At 42.8% G+C, this 18,484-nt stretch overlaps 1 protein-coding gene across 4 annotated transcripts in view; it reads left to right on the top strand.

The window, feature by feature from the left end:
- LOC148022440 (upstream activation factor subunit UAF30-like) overlaps window positions 1-17,663 on the top strand; it is a 46,159-nt gene extending 28,496 nt beyond the window's left edge. Inside the window, exons 2-4 of one of the 4 annotated variants that reach the window (XR_015694497.1) lie at window positions 16,035-16,183; window positions 16,296-16,420; window positions 17,645-17,663. Coding sequence is in view for 1 of the 4 variants with exons in the window: in XM_087698052.1 (XP_087554178.1) it covers window positions 16,035-16,157 (123 nt within the window). In the remaining 3 variants the exon portion in view is untranslated. The other 3 variants (XR_015694496.1, XR_015694498.1, XM_087698052.1) reach the window with 3 other exon arrangements.
- The last annotated feature ends 821 nt before the right edge of the window (window positions 17,664-18,484 follow it).

Raw genomic sequence — 18,484 nt, 5'->3', positions numbered from 1 at the left:
AGGGCATGACTACATTGACTTATTAATCTCTTGGGCTAGCCATAAGCAAGAGACGATGGCGACTTATGGCGAAGTATTGGCCTCTTTTTGATGGTGTCACGGAGGCTATTTGATTGAGGAGCTTTTGGCTTTACACATTCCATGTGATTCTCCCACTTTGTCTATTGTGACAACCAACGAGCCATTGCCCTTTTGGGCACTAAAATAAGTATACCACGGATGTGGCATGTGGGGGTTCACTTTCACTTCACTAGAGAGCAAATCGAGCTAGGTACCATAGGTCTCGAATAACTTTGCAGACATATCAACCAAGGCGGTTAATTGGCCAGTGTTAATAGTATATCTTACCTAGGATTTGCTTGGCTACATCCTTCTCTACTTCTTCAAATTGATAGGTAGAGGGTGCTTTCCTCTAGCTTTTCCTTCTAGTTTGAGAAATCACGGCTTTCTCTTCTTAATGGTGACAGTGATGATGCTTATAGATTTTGATTTAGTCATTGTATTTATTGAATATTTTCAACATTGTATCTTCATTCTCACTGTTAGGATGACATGATTGATAAAGAGCTCATGGACAAGTGAACAATTCCGTTGTGAGGGCACTGTCCAAGTAGCACCGTTGCATAGCATTTTGCATAAGCATAATTACACCTACATTGCCTCTTGCATTAAGTCCAATATATTAGCATTCTGTTTTATAAACACATAATTGTGCGCATTTATCCCCTTTTGGTCTTTTTGAGTGATCGACTTTTGATCCACCATATTCACGGCATTGCACATGGCAGTCTCCCTTGCTTGCTTAGCCTTGCTAGATTGCTTTTTACATATATTTTTTTGTCTCTCCATTTATCCCCATATTTATTACACATTCCATTAGTCTATTTCTTTGTTCTCAACATCCAGTAGTGGTTGGGATAGCTTGTTTATTTTGTGAAAGCCTTTGGGATTGACTACTTGTCTCTTTTTCTTCTCCTTCTTGTACTTCTTGTTCCCTCCTTTTGAACTTGCAGAGTAAAAGCCTTTATGGAGCTAGATCCACTAGTTTCAATCTCTTTGAGATGCTTGTTGTGCTCCAAGACAAGCGGGGATAATTAGAAGTCTCTTCGGGTTCTTGATGTAAGGGTTGGTGTAGAAGCCATTATATTTCGGAGATGGCAATTGAGTCAACATAATAATGGCCATATCCTTTGAAGAGATGATATTGCTGAGGGAAGAAAGCTCATCCCTTGTATCCTCCAACTTTGTTGATGGGATCCTTCATGGAAGGAGAGTCATCAATAACGAGCATTCGTAATTTCTTCTCAAGAGTAATCCAATGGGCAAATGCCTTTTGATGGTACAGAGAAGCAAGCTTTGTCCACACTTCCACCACCTTTCACAATGTGTGTGAAACCCGCCTTTCTCCTTGGATAGGGTGGTAAATCCCTGATTACAACTTAATTACAGCAGCAAACAATAAATGCAAATCTGAAAATACAAATTTACCTACTGACCTTGGACAATGCACACCCGATTGGCCCTAAAATTAGTGCCTCTTTCAGTATTTCTTTAGCTTTATTGAAGAAAAAGTTGACTTACAATGGGTTTCTCCCAATCCCTTTCGGTATTTCAACTCCCCTTGCTGTCAAAAGTGACCAGCAAGTCTTCTCCACCTGAATTCATCTTCAGCCTTGTTGAATCCAAGTCTTGGAGCTTCCAATTTTTGGTACGCTTTCCAAGGCTGCTGCTAAACCCTAATTTCTGCTGTAAATTAGGATTTACATCAGAGAAATCTGCAATTTCTCAGTCTCCAAGGGTCCAAATGCTGAGATCTTTGGAGCAAGGCTGTGAAATGGTTGGGAGATGAGAGGGAAAGTTGTAGAGAGAAAATTCAGAGTTTTGTTGCGAAAAATGACTGAAAATCAGTCAAGTTCAGTTGCTGCCCTGCCACAACAACATGTAGATGCAAATAATTGAAGAAAATAAGTCATTTACTGGTGTTGCCCTACCTCAACAGCCTGTAGATGCTGTCTCCTGCTGTTGATTGGTCTTCTTTTGTCCCTGCCTGCCTCAGAAGGTCCTCCAATGGCTGCAAATTAGACCAACAGCCTCACCTTCCTCCCTCTTGTGGGATGAATTTATAGAAATCTCTCTCTCTAGCCTCTAAAGACGTTTTTCAGTCTTGCATGGGTATTTTTCACAAGTGGCAACCTTTCCAAATGGTTTTTTTCAGCATTTTCTATAATTAAAATTAATTTTCAGCCTTAAAATATTGAAAATTAATCTAATAATTATTTTGCTGCCCTGAAAACTAATATGATTGGCTAATAATTAAATTGGCTAGGCAACTTCCATTCTCGAGTGTCTCTGCGCCATCTTTGACCATCAGATTGGTGTTAGGTACCATTAAACGCCACTTTTCTAGTGTCATCAATTGACATTTATGACCGAATGGATGACCTAGGCCAACAATTGGTACTAGATACCACCAAGTACTTGTGTGGCATAACTTATAGCAACTTTTGCCTTTAACATCCCGTGATTTTTTCGGGTCTTGGGCTCGTTAATTTACTTTAACCCCCGTTGCACCTCACATATGTTATCTTTCAGAGATGCAGGTAGTGAGGAAGACACAGGGTGAAGCAACATGCTTCCTCTCCATTCTTCTTATTATTCATTCAACACACACTTTGTGCATATACAACCTAAGGTCATAAGGACCATTCATACCAGAAGTAGAACCGACTTATTTAATGTACCTAACTGATCTAGCCAGACTAGCTGTGTCCAGCTCATGTCGGTCAAACACACATGTAAGAGCTTGATATTCTAACACTCCCCCTCAAGCTCAAGACAGCATCTGTACTCCAAGTAGCTGTCTAAAACCACATAACTTATCTTTACCCAAGGACTTGGTAAAGATATCCGCAACCTGTTCATCTGTCTTTACATGCATAAGATCAACTCGTCCTGCAAGAACCATCTCTCTGATGAAATGATAGTGTACCTCTATGTGTTTCGTCCTGGCATGATAGATTGGATTCATAGCCAGGAGTACACTACTCAAATTATCACATAGTAACTTCACTGGAGCATCTACCTATATGTCCAAATCAGCCATAAGCTTGAGCAGCCATGAAATCTCGCATGCTGCCAATGCAACACCCCTGTACTCTGCCTTAGTACTCGACAAAGCAACCGTAGGCTGCTTCTTAATCATGCCGCTACCAAATCCAAATGCATATGCACTCGTAGATCTACGGTCATATGAGCAGCCTGCCTAATCTGCATCCGTGTATCCAGTCAATATCAAGGGCTTATCTTTGACATAGAACAGCCCATACTCTACAGTGGACTTAACATATCTCATAATGCGTCTAACTGCATCCAAGTGTGGCTTTCTAGGCTTCTGCATAAACTGGCTTATGTGCCCTACAACATAGCTCAAATCAGGCCTAGTGATGGTCATGTAAATCAAGCTGCCAACCATCTGCTTGTACATAGTCACATCCTCTACTTCAGCCCCAGTGTTCATGTCTAGCTTGACATTCTGATCAAGAGGTGTATCCAGCGGTTTGCATTCAGCCATGCCATACTTCTTTAGCATCTCTATGGCATAGTGCTTCTGCATCAGCCATAACCCATTATCAGCTGGAACTACCTCAATGCCCAAGAAATACTTCAGTTCTCCCAGGTCTTTCATGTCAAATTTAGATTTCAGCATCTTCATTACATGTTGTATGCCCAAGCCATCATCACCAGTGATTATCAAATCAACATATATGACCAGCACTACTAAACCACTGTCAGTCTTCTTTGTAAATAGCCTTTGATCAGCCCTGCCAACAGCAAAACCCAATCTCTGCAAGTAGTTACTGATCCTAGCATGCCAAGCTCTTGGAGCCTGCTTCAGCCCGTACAATGCCTTTTTTAGCCTGCATACATAATGCTGAAAATCAGGGTGAACATACCCTTCCGGCTGAACCATATAAACATTCTCTGCTAGGTCACCGTTAAGAAATGCATTCTTAATATCCATCTGCTGCAATTTCTAGCCTTTAGCAGCAGCCAAGGCAATCACAGTGCGAATGGTTGCCATCTTGGCAACAGGGCTGAATGTTTCCTCATAATCAAGTCCATATTCTTGGGCATACCCCTTTGCGACTAGCCTAGATTTGTCTCTCTCCACACTGCCATCTGACTTGCATTTGATTTTGTAGACCCATTTGCAGCCAATGGTCTTTTTCCCTTCAGGCAGTGGCACTAAATCCCATGTCTTATTTTCAGCCAAGGCATTCATTTCTTCATCCATGGCTACACATCAATTCTCATCTTTCACTGCTTTAGCATATGTACCTGGTTCTTTGACCTCTATTACTTTTGTCATGTAAGCATAATGCTTTGCGGAGTAGCCACTGTATGTCAACCTGTCAATAGGGTATTTGACCCTCTGTGAGCGTCTAAGCTGTGGTGCACTACTCGATTTCTCTCTCTCATGAGGCGGAATATACCTGCTCTGCCTTGGGCCAGGCGTATAGATAGTCGAAATACCAAGTTCGCTGTCTAAAGTATCATTAGACTCATAGCCAGAAGTCATTCTGCCAGGTATCATCATACCAGATGCATCCTCAATAACTTTCTCTTTTCCTTTGCTATCAAAGACATCATGTCTCCCCCTCACTGACATACTGGTGTCAGTGGATGGCGAGCTCCTCAATCTCCTTGTCCATGGGGATACTGTCTGACTACGAGGTCCTGTCATAGCAGTGCTGTGCTGTAAATCAACTGTAGAAACATGAGTGGTAGGCATATCCGCTGGCACTGCAACTTGTGATACATACCAAGAGCCCATCTCATCAAAGATAACGTCCCTGCTTACCAAAGTCTCCCTGGTAGAGGGATCACAGCATTTATATGCCTTCTTCTCCTGTGAATATCCAATGAAAGCACACTTATGCGCTTTGGGATCCAGCTTCTTCCTTTTCTCATCTGGAATATGCACATAAGCAAGACAGCCAAAGACTTTCATGTGACTTACATCCGGCTTATAGCCATACAGCTTCTCAAACGGTATCATCTCATGAATACCTGCAGTGGGAGTCCTGTTCAAAATGTATACGGCTGTCATAACAGCCGGCATATGCTTTTCATTCATCATGGCCCTAGCAGCTTCCATCAGAACCCTATTCTTTCTTTCAGCTACTCCGTTCTGCTGCCGAGTGTAGCTGCAGGTGAGCTGCCTACGAATGCAATTTTCAGCCAAGAAATCATCAAATTCATTTGATACATACTCCCCACCACTATCAGATCTCAAGCAAGAGATGTAGCATTCAAACTCCTTCTCAACCTGTGCTTTAAATTGTTGAAAAACAGCAAAGACCTCATCTTTTGTTTTCAATATGTAAAGCCAGGTATAGCGACTGTAGTCGTCAATGAAAGATACATAATATCTGGAACCTCCCATAGATACATTATGAGCTGGCCCCCAAACATCAGAGTGCACTAACTGCAATGGGCGTGTACTCTGTCTTACATGCCTGACAAACGGCAATCGTGACTGCTTACCGAACTGGCAAGCCTCGCATACATGACCAATATCTGAATATTGGAACTTGGGTAAACTTGTAACCAGCTGTTTCTTTTACATAATTTGTAGCCTTTGCAAATTGACATGCCCCACTCTCTTGTGTGATATTTCCAAATCCCTAACAGTGCCAGAACCTTGGGCAAACATAGCTGAATTCAGCTCTGGCAAAGAAGCATCAAGAGTAAACATTCTGCCATTCCTGTGACCACGAGCTATCAACTTGCAGCCATTACTAAACTCTTCAATAAAGCAACCATGCTTATTGAATCTAACCTGCAAGTTCTGCTCCGTCATCTGACCGACAGACAACAAGTTCTTCGTAATTGAAGGAACATGCAAGACATCATGCAAATTTTTCTTCCTGCCATCATGAACCACAAGAGGCACTTTGCCTTTATGTTCAATGCTATGCTACGTGTCATCACCTGTGCATACATAGCCATGCTTTTCAGCCACCATATCAGTGAACCAATCACCGTGAGGGGTCATGTGGTTCGATGCCCCTGAGTCAATGTATCGCACTGCATCATCAGATGATTTTTCAGCAGCCTTATCTTTGACATATTGCATGGCAAACAGTCTATCACCAGAGTCATCTGCTTGACTGGACGTAGGATAATGTCCATGCTGCTTGCCCTTCTGGTTTCCCTGCTTTTTCCAGCAGTCCTTTGCAATATGCCTATACTTTCCGCAGTAGTGACAATCCTTATCCTTATTTGGATTGTCTGACTGACGCTGTTGCTGCCATGAACCTCTGCCACGGGAGTTAGATCTCCCCCTGGCTCGAAAATTTTCACCACCTCTTGCATTTGATGACTGCTGATTGCTATTACCATAGGATGCATTTTGCTGGCCTCCTTTGCTAGATCCATAACCCCTACCATGGCTGCCACGGCCACGCTGATGCGAGTAAAAAACTGCATCCTTATTCTTTGAACTGCTTGACCCTGTAGCTAAGCCAAGTTTCACCTCTTCATGAATCAATAATGCAACCAGCTCATTAAAGTCAGGCATTTCAGCCCGCACAGACACTGAAGTGTCAAAAGACTTGTACTCAGGACCCAAGCCATTTAAGGTCACTGCAACCATATCCTCATCTTCAACCTGTGAACCAACAGATGCCAGCTGATTTGCTATGGTCTTAACCTCTGTGACATAATCTTGTATGGATCTGTTCTTCCTCTCCATGTTATTGAATTTTTGCTTCAATTGTATCTTCCTGGCACTTGTGGTTGTGCCATAGTATTTGACTAATATATTCCATGCATCTGCTGGGGATTTACGGTTCATGATCTGCATCACCATAGTATCTGAGATACATAATGACAACCAATGTAAAACCGTGCGAGCTCTTTCCGTCCAAGCTCGATGCGCTCATCTTTGATCAGCTGTAGGATTCCTTTTTGGAACTTCAGGTTCAGCCTCAACACCTATTACTAAGTCCCAGCATCCTTTGCCTATTAGAAAGTTCTCCATGCGGAACTTCCATATTGCATAATTGTTGCTATCAAGATTTTCTCCCACAATCTGGGTTACATTATTAGTTCTATCAGCATTTGCCATGTTGTAGACCTTGCCTGACTACCTGCAAACCAAGATCTTCTTAACAGTTCAACTTCAGTCCGAAACTGTTTATGACAGTTTTCTGCAATTAATTGCAGTAAAAAAACCAGGGTATTTCAGCCCACTGACAGTCTAAAACAGTCCACAACCAAGTGGCCTAACTTGTAGGCAAAACAATCAGTACAGATGCAATGTATTTACTTCAGTTGAACCTCTTCCAACCTCACTGCCAGGATACATACATGCAGTCTGAAAACTGTAATTCCATGAATGACCAGCAGTGATTTCAAGCCCAAAACTGAGTGATATACATGTCCCAAACCTTCATAGACATCTGCTAGTACATGTAGCAATCCGAGCATAACCAATGGGGCACAAGTCAGTGCATAGATAGTAGGTATAAGTATCAAACCTTCTGCTTACAGATTGCAATCAGCAACTTCTCAGTAAACCAAAGTCAATCTAGCTCCAAAACAGCCTCAAATCATGTCAGACATTCACTTTGAAGTGTTAGGTTTAATACATGAGCATTCGGGTAACTATAGGCATCCTGTCTTCATGAATCCAATTCATAGATTGCATTTACTGCTTGCAACCACTGAGACAATGTCACTGCAGTAATCTCCAGCCTTAGACTTCAACTTCCATGATCACTTGATGCTCAACCCAATCCATAAACCTCCAGCAGACATATCCCATGTCATACATATGATAAATGCCAACCAAGTGTTATGTAATGCTTCAATGGAAGCTAATGTTTGCTGCCCACTGTTTTGAGACAGATTTCCAGCCTGTTTACACTTCCGGATTTGAGTACTTCCTTAAAGAAATTTCAGCTCAAAGGCATGAGAACTGATACATATGTCTTCCAGAGTGCTCCTAGGCTCCAATGAGGTCCATAAAGCATGTTAGAGAGCTTCAAGCTCCAACCAAGATCAGATACAAGCTGCCCTATCACTGTTTACAGCTGAACTGCTGCTATTTCAGATCTGTAAATCAGATCTGCAGCTCATAACTGAGCACACATCCAAGTAATAGCATGCCAAGTGTGAGAGTGCGCTGCGGTAGAGGGAATACGAACACGGAGGGAGAGAGAGAGAGAAAGCAGAAAATAAGGAAGAGAAATCTGCACTGACTGAAATGAATGCTGAATACACTGAAATGGACTGATCAGTCCCTGCATGCAGCCCGAAGCGTCAGTGAGGGCACCAGATCAGGCTGATAATGATGGCAGCACCACCACGGGGGAGGAGTGTCGGAATCAGCAAGAAAATAAGTGATCAAGTGGGGAGGGGGGCTGCCTATAAATAGGCAAATGACAAACCCTAACCCTAACCCTAAAATGGGCGCAAACCCTAAAAATGCCCTAAAATGGGCGCCCCACAACAGTGACCAAAAAGTGGCCAGGCAGCCAGTGGCTGCCCACTAAAAGAGGCCAAAAAGAAATACACATCCTAAGACTGCTAGTCAAGAGTGACTAGTCTCCCCCATCATAACACATGACAGACATGTCAGAGCTCCTAATGTCCTCATCTGACTCAGACTGAGGCTCACAGGCAGGAGATGACAAGGCATGACAAATATGACTGCTAACACCCCCTCTCAGATCCTGGATGTGGCTGAAGGCCAAGGGAGAAACGGATCCTGGGGTGGCAAGAGGAATGCCAAGGTCGATGAAGTTCGTCGATGTAGACTGCCGCTGAAGGAGCTCCTCACGATCCTGGGAATTCCCCTCTAAAACAGTAGGGGCTAGGGAATCCATAGCCGCATCACCGAGATTGTCCCCCGCTAAAAGGGATTGGGGGTACGAGGGAACCACCGGAGGAGAAGGTGGGGGATGGGAAGGAACCTGTGGAATAGAAGGTGCACAAGCGGGAACGGGTGTAGCAATAGACTGCCTCGGAGGACCCTGCATCAAAGAAGGGGAATGGAGCCTGTAAAGCCCGCTCTCCTGCCAACTTGTAGATAAGACAGCTCCTGTAAGAGAATCCTCAATAACAACGGCATGCTCGGTGAAGATCACTCGTGTGCCAAGCCTCGTAAGGCCATAAACTGAGAGGAGGGGAAGGCCCAAATCCGGAACATGTAGGGCCTGTGAAAAGGAGCTCGAAGGTCGGTCGGTAAACAAAGGCAATGTGCCAACACCACTAATAGGCACCAATAAAATGTCACCAACAGTGACTGAACCCTCTGATGGACGGAGATCCTATAACAAATCACCTCGGGGAGTCATATGACTCGAAGCACCACTGTCCACTAACCAAGGCTGCGTAGAAGACACTGCAGCCACGGAAGAAGGATCCTCCTCCAAAGCATGGATATGAAGGAACACTGACTCATGGGTAACAGCGGGTGTAGAGGTAGAAGAAGGCTCCGATGTAGATCCACCCTTCGCTCTCGGACGAAGGTGAGGGTACTTCTTCCAGCATTTCTCCTCGGGATGTGTCCCTTTCCCACAGTGTGGGCACTTCGGTCTCTTTGAATCTGAGTCAGAGCCTGAAGAACTGTCCTTCTTCTTAGCCTTTGACTTCTTCTTCTTCTTCTGTCCTCCAGAATCTGCAACAAAGGCTCTAGTGGAGTCGGATCCACGAGCACTGACCTCTCTGAGTCACTCGTTATACTCCAAGACAAGCAGGGATAGCTCCTCCCATAGAAGCTTCTCACGGGTTCTCGATGTAAGAAGGCTAGAGTAGAAGACATCAAAACGAGGTGATGGCAGCTGAGTCAAAAGAATCAGAGCCATGTCTTCAGAAGATATCGTCCGACCGAGGGATGCAAGCTCATCCCTCATATCCTGTAATCTGTTGATGTGGTCCTTCATGGAAGGACTATCATCAATAGCGAGCATCCACAACTTCTTTTCGAGAGATATCCGGTGGGCAAATGTCTTCTGTTGATAGAGAGACGCGAGCTTTCTCCACACGTCTGCTGCAGTCTTCAACCTGTGAACATGAACAAGGACAGAATCCTGCAAACTCAGAAAGAGGAAAGATCTGGCTCTAGAATTAAGCCGATCCCATAAGGTTGCACGATCCATAGATGTCCCATCTGCGGGAGCCACCTTAGGCCGGGGAATAGGAACAGAAACAAGCTCCCAAAGATCGAAGGAGTCCAAGATACACTCCACCTTGCAGGACCATAGAGAAAAGTTGGAGCCATCCAACCGGTTCTCTTTGGGCAGCTGAGGAAGTACGGGTACCTGTACAGGGGGTACCAAAGGCTGCATCATCGGCCCACTGGAAGGGGATCGCCGAGATACATGAATAGAAGGGGGACGGGAAAGAGGAATAGACTCCGAACGACGGTCCTCGTGATAAAAATCACGCCTCCGTTCAGATGATTGTCGAGACAAAAGCTCGTCATCTGAGTCATCAAAGCCCGTAAACTGATGAGAAGACATCTTCGATATCTGCAAACACCAGAACACAACAAGGGAAGGTTGCCGGTGTCGAAACACAAACACCAGAAGCTCTTGAGCTGGCCGCCTTGCACAGACACAAGGATGATGTCAAACGCAAATGCTAATGATGCAGTCACCACAGAAAAACAGCCTTCTGCCTCAAAACACCAGTAAAGAAGACGTCGCCCAGCTGTTGGGGAGGCCGCCTGGCTGAAAAGGCAAGCAGGAAGAGGTCGTTGATGACGTGGCAGCCACTGGAGAAGGCGCCAGCAGCAAACGCAAATATTTGGGACCTCCTGGAAGGGCCGCCTTGGCTGTTGGGGATGACGCCAGTAGCAAACACAAAGATGTGACATCAAAACAGGCCGCCTTGATCAAGAAGATGGTGCAGAAGGTGATGTCTCAGCTGTTGGAGACGTCTTGACCAGCAAACACAAAGTTGTGGGTGTTCTCCCGCGTAAATCTCAGCTCCGTGTACTCTCCTTCGGCTCTGATACCATATGAGAGTGCGCTGCGGAAGAGGGAATACGAACACGGAGGGAGAGAGAGAGAGAGAGCAGAAAATAAGGAAGAGAAATCTGCACTGACTGAAATGAATGCTGAATACATTGAAATGGACTGATCAGTCCCTGCACGCAGCCCGAAGCGTCAGTGAGGGCACCAGATCAGGCTGATGATGATGGCAGCACCACCAGGGGGGAGAAGGAGTGTCGGAATCTGCAAGAAAACAAGTGATCAAGTGGGGAGGGGGGCTGCCTATAAATAGGCAAAGGACAAACCCTAACCCTAACCCTAAAATGGGCGCAAACCCTAAAAATGGCCTAAAATGGGCGCCCCACAACAGGGACCAAAAAGTGGCCGGGCAGCCAGTGGCTGCCCACTAAAAGAGGCCAAAAAGAAATACACATCCTAAGACTGCTAGTCAAGAGTGACTAGCCTCCCCTATCATAACACATGACAGACATGTTAGAGCTCCTAATGTCCTCGTCTGACTCAGATTGAGGCTCACAGGCAGGAGATGACAAGGCATGACAAACATGACTGCTAACACCAAGACCTTCAACCACCTTCCAAGGTGTATAAGCAAGCTGTAGATTGCTTGAGGAGCTCCAAATGCCTTGTGTTGCAGTGAGATATGCCTTCAGCCATAGCAGGCGCAAACACGCAGACTGGTCTGGAGTGTGCAGTAGCAGCATTCGATGACAATGATGACCATAGAGCACACTCTAGTGCTTAATGATGCCTTGAGAGATTGCCCAACAAGCTATAACAAGCTCTTGCATAGATAAAATGCATAGACCCTGACACATATCTTGATAGAGTAACAATGGCAGCCTTGTTACTTCATAGATACACTCTGTCTTCAAGCTTCAAGTTTTCTTTTCCAGTGCATTTCACCAGTGAGCCCATTCATGGCTCTGATACCATGTCATCTTTCAGAGATGCAGGTAGTGAGGAAGACACAGGGTGAAGCAACATGCTTCCTCTCCATTCTTCTTATTATTCATTCAACACACACTTTGTGCATATACAACCTAAGGTCATAAGGACCATTCACACCAGAAGTAGAACCGACTTATTTAATGTACCTAACTGATCTAGCCAGACTAGCTGTGTCCAGCTCATGTCGGTCAAACACACATGTAAGAGCTTGATATTCTAACAACATATGTATCATTTACTTAATCATGTGATTAAAAATTAATCCACATGTTAAGTGAGGTTTCGAAAATACATGTCCTCATGACAATCCTCCCGCTTGAAATCCTTGCAATCGTCCTTGATTGCACTGCCAAATGCATCAAAAGCAAAGTACTACATTGAAATTTTCATAGGGCATCATGGTCAACACAACATTGCGCATTGCTGTTCAACCATTCCATATGCCCAACATATGCTGAAAATTACCAGCCAATATAACATAACATAACATAAGACTCACAAAGAATCTCAAAAACATTGCCAGATTATCATGTGACGTGTCTATTTCTTATGAGCTCAACTCATCTGGCAAAACCAAACCATAGCATAGCATAACCAAGCATAAGCCATGGCTAAAACATCAATGGCATCATAACATATGCTGCTGTCCATGGAACTAGATGTAAACCATTGAAAACTGAGCATAATCTGATCATAAACTGATCACTTACTGATCTGAGAACTGATCACAAACTGTTGCAAATGTGATCCTAAACTGATTACAAACTCATTGCAAAAACTGACCAGCAATCTGTGCAAAAACTGATGCATAACTAATCCAAAAAGTGACCATAAACAATTCTCAAGCTGATAAAAAACTGAGTTGAAACTGATCAGAATTTTTGTCTCAAAATTGAGGCAAAGTTTATGCTAAATTGTTCATAAGCCGGTGTAAAAGTATAGTTCCAGTGCCCGGGTGACACTCATACTCATCTGCATACATCTCACTGACTAGTACACTAAGTAGTGATCTCATGGCAAACATACTATCAGCGTAGTACCTTGGATGCATGCTGAATACATCCTATGATTTCTTCGGGTCTCGGGCTTGTAAATTTACTTTAACCCTAGTTGCACCTCACATGTGCATCATTTACTTAATCATGTGATCAAAAAGTAATCCACATGTTAAGCGAGGCTTCAAAAATACATGTCCTCATGACAATGCACACATGCACTAGGAGAGAATCTTGGAGGCTCATAAAAAGCAAAGATCGGGCTCTAGAGTAAAGTTGATCCCATAGAGTGGCTTGGTTCAAAGACAAACCAATGTCGGGTCCCCCAAAGTGGAAAAAAAGCCAAAAAGATCAAAGGTGCCCAATATATACCTCCACCTTGCTAGACCAAAGGGAGTAATTAGACCCTCAAGGCGATCTTCTTTTTGGCTAAGGAAGGTATTATGGACACTTGAACAAGGGGTGTCATCATGGCAATACGTGGGGTAGTAGTATAGGCCCTAGAGACATATGAAAAGAAGCAGGAGGGCGAGAAGGGGGACTCCAATCTTCTTAACCTAACAGAGGGAGAACGAGGACCTTAAGGTCGCAAAGAAGCTGATTGGTAAAATTACCGAGCAGGAAAAGAAGGAAGAAGTGCCTCTTTAGAATCGTCAAAAGCAATGAATTGATGATAATCCATCTCCTGGAAAATTTGCGATTTGGTGTTGGAGAGGCCGAATGGAGGGAGAATCAACTATACCCCTTAAAGAGTTGTAGATGTTCCACACACTTTGTGGAGGGTCCAAATAATATAAAAAATCTGCGTTGTTTGCAATAGATTTGGCCCAAATAGCAACTTAAGTGTGGTATTCTCTTCATAGAACCTTTGACTCCTCACTTTGGCTCTGATACCATGTGAGAGTGCACAATGAAAGAGGAAACATGAACATGAAGAGAGAAGGGAAGGAGAAGACCGCAAAGAAAGAAGAGGACGAAAGAGAAAAATCTGCATTGAACAATAGAAGAACGCTGAATACGAGGACTGATCAGTTCTTGCATGCAGCCCAAGGTGTCAATGAGGGCATTCGATCCAGATGGGAGCATTGGAAGATGGAGGAATGCTCAAATATTGGAGTGTGGTGGAGTCCACAAAATGGAATGATCACCGGCCAAATAGGAGGCAGCTAGATATAGCCAAAATATGCAAAAACTGGCCGACCAGCAGGAAAATGCCCTAAAAATAGCGGTCGGCCAGCTTAACCTGGTCGACCAGCATCATCTAATGGCATAAATGCTGATGTGGCAATATCTTGGCTGATCGTTGGCAAACAAGCTGATAAATTAATCAGCTTGTGTAAACACACGTAGATCTTAACTAAATTGAGAAATGCATGCTCTAAAATGAGCAGCCTTCTCCATCAAAACACATAATAGACATGTCATAGCTCCTAATGGCCCTGTTTGACTCAAATTGAGGCTTACAAAGGTGGGAGATGACAAAGTATGACAAATATGACTGCTAACATGTTGATATGGCTTATTTCTTGTTGTTGAAATGGAAGAAGAGGTCAAGGAAGAGGGGTTGTAACAAATTTACAGGTTTGCTATCATGTAAAATAGGGGATATGGAGGTGTTCAATGATGATGAGTGGAGGATGGGGCTAGCTTTAGACAATCTTCAGCTATTGTACCATAGCAACATGGAATGGCTACTTTTGGGTTCCTCATCCATATTCCCTATCCCTATTTTCCATTCCATGCCTATTCAGTGTGAGTGTATAGCCACATGGAATGGCAAATCATGGCATTCCCTGTTCCCATTCCACGTTTGTGTTTCTCATTGCATATTGCTATGTATTGCATAAGAGTTTACAGCCAAGAAAATTGATGTTGAATGAGGAAAAAAGAGCTTTCTTTTTAGGAGAAAGGGAAGAGTCAGTGCTAAAAGGGAAAAGTTGAGTAGCACAAGACAAGTGTTTAGCCACATGTCATGAGGTGTGACAAGTGGTAGGACACTTGGAAGTTTGGGTGACAAGTGGCTTAACACTTGTCCTTTGTCTATGGCCTTCCTTTTTGGGCCGAAATTTGTTGAGAATAAAAACAACCAAATTTAGTAAGTACTACCAAAACACAACTTACTATTTCTAGAGTGTCATCTTCATATTTCAGGATTAGGATTTCTAGGCTGATTCGAGGCTCCTGAAATTAAGGGATTTCTCAATATGGGGGTCATGTGAACGGCTTTTATAAGTATATCACAAAAACAATGTTGAAATTCTTATAAGAGTTTTATGTAAAGATATGTGCATTTTAAGCTGTCAGCCTATGCATGTATGTTGTTCAAACATTTCATGATTATGCCATCTTGTTGATTGTGATTGTCTATTTTGGCAGTTTTAGCCACATTTCATTGATTCTTTTTGTGTGTGAGTCTCACCTTGATATGCTTCAATTCTGGTCATAGGCTCCCAATCGGGTCATATAGGTGGAAGTGTGTACTTTTTCTTTACCCACTTTGCAGGTCCACCATAACGTATGACACTCATCATGGCCAGCTCTAATGCACTTTTCTTTAAATCTAGTAAGTGCAAAGGAAACAAATTTAATAAATAATTAAATAAGCAAAATAACAGAAATGATACCAATTCTTTTTTTTGTTGTGTTATGACATTTTTTCATGCTGGCCAGACAGCTACTTGTAGACCTGATTGTTCTTTAGCTCAACCACCCTTACAGAAGGAAAAACTTGGTTTACTCTGATGTATACTATCCCTACCTTGTGTAGGTTGCAAGGAAGGCCAAGTGACCGAAGGGTTTATGCAGAAAATCTGAAGCATGCCCATGTATACTACATCCAAAAATGAATATAATGGTGCTTACATCTAATGAATTTGAAACACTTATTGGTTTTGCAACTCTATAAATAATGGGAAACTGTATTGGAAGGAGAGCCGAGAGAAAGGGTGTAAGTGATGCTATGTTTGATCCTGCAAATGTGTAAGCCACTTTGTGTTTACTCTATACATCTATTTGAGGTTGAAATAATGTCTCTGAAGGATTTTAATCTTTCATTTCATGGCAGAGCACCAGTGACAGGAAGTTGATCATCTGTGATGAAAAACTGAAAGGTCTTTTGGGCAAGGATCAAGTTAATTTTCTGGAGATTGCAAAGCTTCTCAACCCTCATTTTGTGAAAAATTCTTGATCTTTTCAACATGTGCAAAAAGATAGGTGCTATATTATTTAATTATTACATATATTTTTCAGTTTGTTAAACCTCTTGTTCATTTTTTCTTGTTTCGTAGTAATACCTTGATGTTTCTGAGATTTTCCCTCTGTGCAGCTTAAGGTTTTCATAATCGCTTAGATGATGAATCATTCCCTGAGCAATGGGAATTCTGCTCTCGCACAGGGACTACTTTTTGATGATAAAGACTGTTCTGAGAATGCTTTGACAGGAATTTTAGTGTAAGCTAAGTGTTCGTTAGCAGTTTGTCATCCTTTGTTATTGTGGTTGGCACTGTAGGATCCTTGTAATGAATGTAGTTTATACTGCAGAACTGTGTTAATAGTGTTCACTTTCCCCCCCCCTTTTTTTCTGGTTTCAGTTATTCCTGTCTGATGAATTCTATAAAGGTTCTGAAATCATGTATGGCAAGCATGCCACAGATTACTTGCCATATATTTTTTCCTCTTTGTTGTTAATGGTATATGCTTGAAAGGCAATTTGTAATAGTGATAGCAATGCTCATATTTACAAATCACATTGCAACCAAGAGCCATCTTTAACCATGGAATTAATGTGCTTAGTTGTGTGCTCACAATTAGTGAATATGTTCTCGATGACCAGCTGCAGTTCAAAATCTAATGGTGTGCAAACCATGGACTCAATGTGCCTAGTGGTGTGCTCACAAGTAGTGAGTATGTGCTCTATGACCAGCTGCAGTCCAAAGATCTAATGGTGTGCAAACCTCACCATATATATGGAAACTTTCCATCTCCTGCAGCTTGTATGACAGGGTTTCCAGGTTTTAAGCAAGTTTTTCATGGCTCAAAGACTGGTCTCTTGTATATCTGGATCATGCTTTCGTGATAGTCTGTCTCTTGATGACCTGACATTCTCATGGCTGGAAGACTTGCCCTTGAATACCTGCATCCTTCTCTTGCAATGGTCTGTCTCTTGGTGACTTGACATTTTGTGCCACTATTCTTTTGGTTTTACAGGTCAGATGGTACTGCCGTGGGTACCAGTAGCTTGTAGGGACATATGCATTATCTTCTACCAGTTTGTTTCTTGCAAAGCTGTATTTACATTCAATTCTGCTAAGCTGCTGCTTCACTATTGATCTGTCAAGGGGCTTACTCCTCTGCTTCTATGTCCAGTTTTTCATAATTAGTATGTGAACATGAATTGAAGGGTAACCACCTTGCTACACTTGTTCAGATTCCTCAGACCGTGTGAGATTCTGAGCAGTCTACCTATGGAGTGATGAATTGGTTGTCAAAGTATTGGCTTATGTGGCTTATTATTTAAACTAGAAAGTACCATGCACCAGTATGCTGCTTAGGCAAGGTGGTCAGGTCCTTGTCATGGCTAGCATCCTCGTGTGGTGTTGTAGCTTAAAAGTTGCATGATCTTTGCGAATTGATATATTTATAAAATAATGGGGATGTAATTGGTGGTTCTTGCAGTTGTTTGTGAGCTATCTGATTCCCCCAATCTTTTATAAGCTGGAAAGTTAGTCTGGAGTGATAATAGTACGTGGATAATCAGTTTGATTGCTCTCATTGCAAGGGTGGATTACTCTGCCAAAACATGCTCTCCATTCAGTTGAATCAAGTACATCCTTGAAACTTTCTGATATCATGTGTGCAGGCTTTGTAAGGTGTTACTGAATGTTTCCCATGGTTTCAGGACTGTTAAATCTGTATATATCTGCATCAAGGGTTTGCATTGTATTTGTCATGAGAACTCTACTCACATGGTGTTTTTATGCCTCTTTGATGGTTGCATATGGCACCATGGGTTTCTCCCTTCTATGTGTTCTAATGAGTAGTATCATCACCTTGATACATCTGTGTGGATCTCTGAACCTGTCATTTAATCCTCTTAATATTTACTTCCATGGAAGACGATCATGCAGTGTGCAAGGTTACCTGTAAGCGTGGTAGGAACCAGATGTTGCAGATGCAATCGAGATAACCTTGTTTGTTGTTATGATTTGATGCAATGACTTTAGCGTTTTGATACTAAACATGTCTGTACTAGTACAGTTGTTCCTCAACTCCATATTATGGAAGTGGAAAGTAAAGTAATTGTTGAAGAAACTTAGTTCAGTTCTTTTTGGTTAAAAAATTCGACGAGCCCTCCAAAGGCATGATCACAAGCAATATTTAAATACATGGTTGTTGGAGCTGCGTGGAATAAGTTAATGTTGTGGCTTCATGGATTTGGAACTACTCGTGTCCAAGAGCTCAAGGAGCAAACTCTCCATCTTGTTGAATACATGGAGGTGGGTGGGCCAGTGGGCG

Source organism: Lygodium microphyllum, chromosome 17 (genome assembly GCF_053477565.2).
Source record: "Lygodium microphyllum isolate KBCC chromosome 17, Lygodium_microphyllum_v1.1.10, whole genome shotgun sequence".
Taxonomy (NCBI): domain Eukaryota; kingdom Viridiplantae; phylum Streptophyta; class Polypodiopsida; order Schizaeales; family Lygodiaceae; genus Lygodium; species Lygodium microphyllum.
This window is presented reverse-complemented; position numbering and strand designations above follow the sequence as displayed.